At 43.6% G+C, this 8,109-nt stretch overlaps 1 protein-coding gene and 2 non-coding genes across 3 annotated transcripts; all 3 read right to left on the bottom strand.

Moving 5' to 3' along the window:
- Positions 1-245: 245 nt before the first annotated feature.
- Positions 246-7,721, bottom strand: rps4x (ribosomal protein S4 X-linked). Its single transcript, XM_085450712.1, has 7 exons — positions 7,644-7,721; positions 7,007-7,084; positions 5,337-5,517; positions 2,756-2,853; positions 2,211-2,382; positions 1,968-2,125; positions 246-405 (listed from the first exon to the last, which is right to left on the bottom strand). Exons 1-7 carry the CDS (start codon positions 7,644-7,646, stop codon positions 304-306), a joined length of 792 nt encoding a protein of 263 aa, XP_085306838.1. The 5' UTR covers positions 7,647-7,721; the 3' UTR covers positions 246-303.
- LOC146714186 (small nucleolar RNA SNORD61) lies at positions 1,331-1,403 on the bottom strand. The gene has a single exon (XR_014919478.1). It is a non-coding gene; the product is annotated as a small nucleolar RNA SNORD61 (small nucleolar RNA).
- On the bottom strand, positions 4,386-4,461 carry LOC146714185 (small nucleolar RNA SNORD61). Its single transcript, XR_014919477.1, has one exon. It is a non-coding gene; the product is annotated as a small nucleolar RNA SNORD61 (small nucleolar RNA).
- Positions 7,722-8,109: the final 388 nt, after the last annotated feature.

The following is an 8,109-nucleotide window of genomic DNA, read 5'->3' as shown; positions in this document are numbered from 1 at the left end:
TTTAGTGACTGTTGTATATACAGTTGTTTTTGCATAACTTGCACTTTGGAGGTTCTTCAAAATGTGCCATATAAATAAAGTTTGACTTGAATCTAACTGCTGACTTTTTCTGGTTTGACCATTTTCACTCAAAAGCACCATTTAAGGAGTCATTTTTTAACCGTCTGAGACGCTTCGAGGTACTTTTAGGACATAAAGCATTAAACAGCACATTTCCAATGTAATAAAACACAAGACCAATCTGATTGTTTTGTAAATAACAGTTTATTTGAAAACCAGGGATCAGGCTGCTTTTGGGCCAGTTTAGCTGCTGCTCTGTTTGGCGGCCAGCCTCTTGTCTCTCTCCTCGGCGATGGTCAGACGGATTCCCTTTCCTCTGGGCAGGGACACCCACGGCTTGTTGCCCTGCGATCAGACAGGAGATTAGAGCAGTTAGTGCAGGTCAGAAGATAAAATGCATCTGAACAGGAAAAATATAAAGCCGGACAAATAAATTTCAACTCAAAAAGTGAATACAGACATATTCAAGATGGCCACAGTTCCACAGATTTATTTAGAACAAACGTCTTTTTAAGTGCTCAGTGTGAGAAACACAGTCTGTAACAGTAAACAAAGATCCTCAATTGTGTTAACATTTATCTGCACGCCAACACTTCTACAAGGAGCTGTCACTGAGGTGAAGAAAAGAGCAGCTCCGAGGCCGCCACATAAATGTCACGCAGCAAAGAGACGGCCGTGCCGGCGACAGATCCGATCACACCGGCCGCCAAATAAATGTCAGGCAGCAGAGAGAAGCGTTTTATTAACCACGCTCCCACTGCAGGGCCAGGTCCTCGTAATCATTAATGTGCGATTCAGTGGGACAGAGAGGAGTTCATAAAGCTTTTCACACCGCTCGGCTCCTCGCTGTGAGCCAAAATCAGCAGGAACACAAACGCAGTGTGTGTGTTTGCTTCGTGGCACTTCACTCCCTCTTGTGGACTGTGGTTGCTGCCAGATCCAGTTTGCTTCAATGGCCCAGCTATTAAACATGATGGCTTTCAGTAGTGCGTTTCCTGGTATAAAGCACACAAATTTATGACTTTTCCAACATTTTCCTGTCCTTGATTTTGATTTCAGACAAAGACTTTTTAACGACATGCAGGAACCCGAGTTATGCACCCTGTCTGCATTTTGTTTCCTCCCGGAGGACGTAATCAAACGCAGCGCACAGTGCTCGGCGTTAATGAGTCCAATATTAAACCATCACTGCTGTTTGTTGCTGCACAGAGCCACAGTCATGTTCCCACGCTCAGTTCACTTAAGCTGAAGTTTCCAGTGTTTGGTGATGGAGCTCAGAACTTCTTAGAGGAATTGGTAGTTTATTTTCATCACTAATCAAAACCACAAATCATCATCATTGCTCCAAAAATCACCCGACTCATGATATAAACTCAGCTTTAATTCTCCTGTCCAGAGTAACAAATGATAGAAAACATCAACGGTCACCCAGAAGGCCGTCTTTAAAGACTTATTAATAGATTCTGATGGACTACTTCTATTTTAATCTGCACAAATGTCTTTACGAGTTAATCGACTCAGCAAGAAGGTGAGAGTCAGAAGTAGCAAGTTAGGGAAACAGAAAAGAGGGAAAAGTCAGTTTGTTTACATGTAGTTAGTAAAAAAAACTCAAACTACACCTTTCTGAAAGCTCTACTTTTAAATCTATGAATGAAAACCTTGTTTTACTTGAGAGGGGAAAAGATTTAATAGAGAACCCTCCTGGTCATTGTAAAATTAAACACTGCTGTGCTTTTACTTGACAGTCAGCTGTTGACTATGATACTGACTGATACACCGTTAGGATACTTCAAAATACTCTGCATAATAGTAGCACTTTGAGGACATTTCTTCTCACTGGACCTAAAATTTTACATCCCCCTGGTCTGGATGCTGTGTGCTGCAGACAGCGGTGGCGTATTTCTCACCTTGCCAATGACAAAGATGTTGGAGAGCCTGGTAGCAAAGCTGTTGCCTGTGCTGTCCTTGACGTGCACCACGTCGAAGGAGCCAGGGTGACGCTCCCTGTTGGTGATCACACCGATACGCCCCAAGTTAGCACCACCGGTCACCATGCACAGGTTACCTGGAAGAGGAGGAAGATCAGCGGTCAGAGATGTTCTTCATTAACAGGAAACAAGCCTGCAGGTTGTGCAGAGAGTTGAACGTACCAGTATCAAACTTGATGAAGTCTGTGATCTTGCTGCTCTCCAGGTCGATGCGGACTGTGTCGTTGACCTTGATGAGTGGGTCGGGGTAACGGATGGTGCGGGCGTCGTGGGTCACCAGGTGAGGGATACCCTTGGTGCCGATGAGGATCTTCTTCACCTTGCACAGCTTGTACTGTAAGAGGAAGAGGAGGTGTTTTAGGAAATGCGGACAAACATGTGACATTTCCTGTAAAAACGAAATCCCCAAACCTCATCATGCACGACTGACTGAAACACAGAATTTGGTGATAGCGCCACCAGCTCATGAACACCAACTCTGGCATAAACAGACTTGTGATTTTTTTTTAACCTTACAGTAACTGAGTGAGGTAACTATGCGTTTATTTGTTGGTACAAAAAGAGAGAAAAAAAACATAACTGACAAAAGAAACTCAAAAATTAAACAGTGTGGGTATGACAAACACAAAAGTGCAGATAAAAAGAGCACTATAGTAACAAATGACCTGCCTGTACTTTGAGGGTTGAGGATGAATTAAAGCTCTCACCTTGGCCTCCTCGGCGGTGATGCGGTGGACGGTGAAGCGTCCCTTCACGTCGTAGATCAGACGGAAGTGCTCGCCGGTCTTCTCGATGCTGATCACATCTGGGTACCCAAAAAAAGCAGGCGTCAGTTAAATGAATCCTGTGGTGTTTCCAACCAACAGCTCATCATCAAACTTTGTTAAAAAGCAGAAAACTTAGACTCTACCTTCAAACATTTAAGAGCTGATGTTTGGATGGTATTTAGCACCAAATTAAGGCCTCTGATGCCGAAGTTGGCAATTAAACACAGAATGAATGCCAGGATCAACTTCTTCAGGTATTTAAAATCCGGCATCTATTTTAGGGCACACTTGACTTTTTAAATTTTTTTATTTTCTTTATAAATCTGGCCCCTGTAATGGACTTCCACTACCAGAAGGGGGCAGTAATGTACACAAAGAGTTTGCCAGCCAGCCAAAAACAAGCCCAGAGCAGAGAGCGCCAATAAAGAAATGCTGTGAGAGTAAGATGTGAAAAGGCAAAGGTGATGACTGCTCAGTGTGGAAATTGTAAATGGCCTGTATTTGTATAGCGCTTTACTAGTCCCTAAGGACCCCAAAGCGCTTTACGCATCCAGTCATCCATTCACACACTGGTGATGGCAAGCTACTTTTGCACTGTCCACTTCCTGCTGTGACAAAACAAATTTCCCACGTGTGGAACTAATAAAGGTTATCTTATCTTATCTTACATTGTAGCCACAGCCACCCTGGGGCGCACTGACAGAGGCGAGGCTGCCGGACACAGGCGCCACCAGGCCCTCTGACCACCACCAGTAGGCAACGGGTGAAGTGTCTTGCCCAAGGACACAACGACCTTGTAACAACGACCTTGGAGCCCCAAGCCGGGGCTCGAACTGGCAACCTTCTGATTACAAGGCAAACTCCCAACTCTTGAGCCCAGTTGCCCTAAGACTAAGAAAGACTAAGGTCCACTCAGATCAAAGCTAAAACTGGTCTTCAGAGCGCTGTTCGGTGATGGGGACATCCTCAGAAGAATATGCAACATGTTTTAATGAACGTTTTTGCTTTAAATGACACAGAAGTCAAAAAGGTAACCCAACATCAACACCTAAAAACAAGCTCATTCAAACTGACCTATAAGGTACCGAGTACATATCCAATGACACAAAACACCAGAGTCATCAATATTACAGCTGCAGTGACCAAGTGTTTAGCGTGCATGTACAGTATATAAATAGGCCATGAACATCCTGCAGTGGAGGCTTCCCTTGGATTTGGAAATTAAAAAGCCACACCTCCACGTGAGGCTGTTGGCTGGTGTTGAGAGAACTGATGGCGGCGCGACTGTCACCGCTGTCCAAACGCCTGCTCCGAATTACTGGCTTGGCTGCAGTCACTGACAAGCAAAGAGACAAAGCCGGCGTTCTTAGATTTACTTCCCTGGAATAGTTACTGAAGCAGTAACTCAGGTTATTTTGGAAACTTGCTTTTCCCAGTCTCTCCACATCTCTGATAAAGCTACAGCTGTGAGTACATGCTGCTCGTTGTTCCCACAGACTGATATCAACACAGTCCTGTAAGCATTTACACTGGAGGCTCAGGCACACACTTAACGTTACAAGTCTTCTTGGAGCTCAGAACTTCTTAGAGGAATTGGTTGTGTAATTTCAGCTCATTGCTGATCAAACCAACAAATTCATCACTGCTCCTTCTGCCCTAAACATCCAAAGACTATTTACAGAGCCACTCATTCTGAGAATCTGTCAGCAGCAAAGTTATCACAGTCAACTAAAACTAGATGTGAAAAAACTAAAAAAAGAACTACTTAAACTTTAAGACTGAAACTTTGAATCCTAAAAGAAAAAACTATAGGGGAAGCTAACACTGAAGCTGATCTAAAACTAAACCAATTACAAAACACTCAACAGCCCTGGTCAGCAGGAGAGCCAATGTAACATCACACACAGTTTACAAACTGGGATCTCACATGATTTAAGAATAAATTCAAAGTGGGGAACTTTAAACACATTTTTTATATTCAGGCTTTTCTGAACGAGCAGTAAGTGTAACTGGAGATTTCAGCTCTTGAACAGGTAGTCATCTCACTATAGGCAGCATTTGATGTTTTATTGGCAAACAAATTTGACATCATTACTTTGATTTGTGGTATTCCCACCTGTGTAGCACACACTCAGGAGTGTGTTTGGTCTAAAATAACCCTCTGCTTTGGAGAATTTTTAGTTTTATCATTTTTTCTCTCCATACAAATACAGCCTTAACTTAGCCAGTAAAATTACAAAGCTGCTGCTTTTAATTTCCTCCAGGATCTAATTTAATTTCTGGAGCCGAATATTTGGTTGTCATTTTATATTTAATAAGCGGTGCATTAAAACAGCAACTACATTAACATTTCTCTCACACACACACACACACACACTCTCACACACACACACACACACACACCAATTCACCGGAAAAATGAGATGATTGATGATGGAGCTCATTTTTCATAATTTAATGAAGTTGGAACATTTTGAACCCTTCAGCTGATCTGAGCTGTGGAGAAGTCTCTAAAACTCACCCATGAATCCAGCAGGGTAGGTGACATCAGTGCGGACCTTGCCGTCGATCTTGATGAACCTCTGCATGCAGATCTTCTTTACCTCGTCCCCAGTCAGGGCGTACTTGAGGCGGTTCCTCAGGAAGATGATGAGGGGCAGGCACTCCCTCAGCTTGTGGGGACCGGTGGAAGGACGAGGAGCCTGAGGAGGAGAAGGAAGCAGGCGTTATGGTCTGTAAACAAGAAGCTTTTTCATGATTTCTGTGCGTGCTCCACTTCATGATCATTAGTCAAGTATTCCCCACAAATACAATCAACTTTGTAGCAGATTCACATGTCCGCTTTATGCACTTTTATTCAAAGTTCATGCACTCGTGTTTTTGACCCTGGCTGCCCAGTTCACTCTCCTTCCTTCTAAGACACCACAGTGTTGGACCGCAATACTGCTCCTCGATCTGCACAGGAGCTCCAGTATGAGCTGAAGGTCACCAGGACACAGCATTGTTCTTATGCCACTACGCCAAGCATACCACAGGCTGCAGTGCAGAAGCAGGAGTACCAGCTACAGTCCAACATCGTAGAGCAAGAGGTCAAGTCCAGCATGAAAGACTCACTGAAGACAGCTCAGCTTTTAAGCAGCTAGGAAATCCCTTTGTTGTTTCAGCTCAGTAAAACGCAATATGACCAAAAAACATTTTTGGTATAATAAAGTAAAAACATGATAGTTCTGTGGACTTTTGTCACCCAAGCACATAACACCTGCATAGAGGGCATATCCAATTACTATTATTTGATCATTCACAGCACTCACATAAATACACACATATCAATCACAAACACACTGGGTAACCTGGCAATGTTAACAGACCATCTTACATGACTCAAAATATGTAAACACCAATTCCAGCAGAACAAACATTATCGTCTACAAAAACAGATTTAAAATGACAAAAGCGATACAGTCTCTATGCCGCCATCATTTCTCACCCAGTACCAGCAGATGAAATTTTTTACTGCAGTCACAGACCCACATTTTCCACTTTAAGCAAGTGCTACACTTTCTCCATCCTTCAGAGCGTCCTGAGTGTGTACAACTGGGAGTGAATCATATGAGCATAATCTGTGTGTTATAATGAAATATTAGCCCTCGTTTGTCGATCTCATGTAACACCATTACTTGAGCTACATGGCATGGCATCACAGTCTATTTGTTCTTTTCTACCAGACAAGAAGCTGCCACGATTTAAATAATTTCAAGCTACGGTATTCAGTCTGCTGCAAGAGTGAAAGAAAAGCAAGAAGACGGCTGATGTGACAGAAAAGGACGCTAGGGATAGGGCAGGTGACTTGCTGTGGCTAACCCTAAATGGAGCATGTTAGCATTACAGTCTGTTTCACAATAATTAACATCTTATTAATTAAAAACGCATAACCTGTCTTTTAAGTGTTGCTGTGATGCGTGACCATCTCAAATAACGGACTAAAACACATGCAGGATTAAAGACGTACACTTCAATGTTTTTTTAAACAGGCATATTCACCCTGCTCCAATCAAACTGCCTGTGATGTTACACTAGCTTTCATCTGACAGTGTTAACCACTGCGTTAATAAACAAAATCCACGGTTTCACACTGAGATACAGAAGTGAACATCCAAGGGTCTTCAGTATGTACGTGGAAACATTACTTACAAACACTCCGGTGAGCTTGTCCAGCATCCAGTGCTTCGGCGCTGCAACGCGCTTCAGGTGCTTCTTCGGTCCTCTGGCCTGCGGAATAGGCGACAAAGCCGGTTAGCAAAATGAAATACAACCGGCCTTGATTCTCCTGAGGCACGAACAAATACAGCGAGTTTATAGCAGAACCCAAACCACGTTGGGAAGGCCGGCGAGTGTGGGCCATGTTAGCATGCGGCGCTAACTGAACCCATGCTAGCACAGACTTCGGCCCAGCCGGGACACACACCGGAAACATTTGTGGCATATTTTAGGATTTAAATTGTATCTAGATTTAAAATAAATGCATAAAAATACTGCACAGCTCGGCTTCCTGGCAGTAATACTCTTTTGTTTCCTTTTTAAGCGGGCTAACAGTGATAGCCCCTACCGAGCTAGCAAGCCGCGGCTGACAAATCCGCACAGAAGGATCAGGTCGTCTTAAAATATCAATTAAGAGCAAGAATCAACGCTTTCAGCTACAATTTAAACTTCCTCCGTTTAATAAGACGCTAGAAATTAAAGTAGGACACATAAAGGTTTCGTAGTATAAAACATAAAAGTGATGTTTAGGGATTATTTCAGAGAGGAACACTGAGGGGAAACTGCTCACCATGTTGGAGTCTGCGGGGGAAAGGACCTCCAAGCTTCCGGTAACGCGTGTTAAGCCCTGCTACGGCACAGTGCGAGGGACACACCTACTGAAAGTCGCTGCTAACGTTCTTTCTTGGCTTTTATTGCTTGTGTTGTAAACTTTTTAATATCCTATTAGTAGTACCAGTGGCTACTACACCACAGCCATCTTTAAACGCTTATTTGAGCAGCCATTTTAAAATTACATTTAACTGATCACCAGGACATAATGTCATGCCAGTTTTTGTTTTGGGCTCCTGCAAACCTACCAGTTCCTTGGGTGTCCTGCCAGTCCCTGCGCCTACACCTGCTCTCAGGAGTACACTGGCCAGGCTTAAATATCAGCCACAGTCACCAGAGCCTGCTGTGTGCCCTGCACACCCACAGTTAGAGGCATCTCCACCAGAGGCCATGGCCGTCTGGTCTTTTTCTACTAGGGGTCGTCC

The sequence above is a fragment of the Copadichromis virginalis genome, linkage group LG3, assembly GCF_057382275.1.
Source record: "Copadichromis virginalis isolate Kocher_CV1m ecotype Utaka linkage group LG3, C_Virginalis_male_GT1.1, whole genome shotgun sequence".
In the NCBI taxonomy this organism is placed as follows: domain Eukaryota; kingdom Metazoa; phylum Chordata; class Actinopteri; order Cichliformes; family Cichlidae; genus Copadichromis; species Copadichromis virginalis.
Note: the sequence above shows the minus strand (reverse complement) of the source record. Positions and strands in the feature narration are given on the sequence as shown.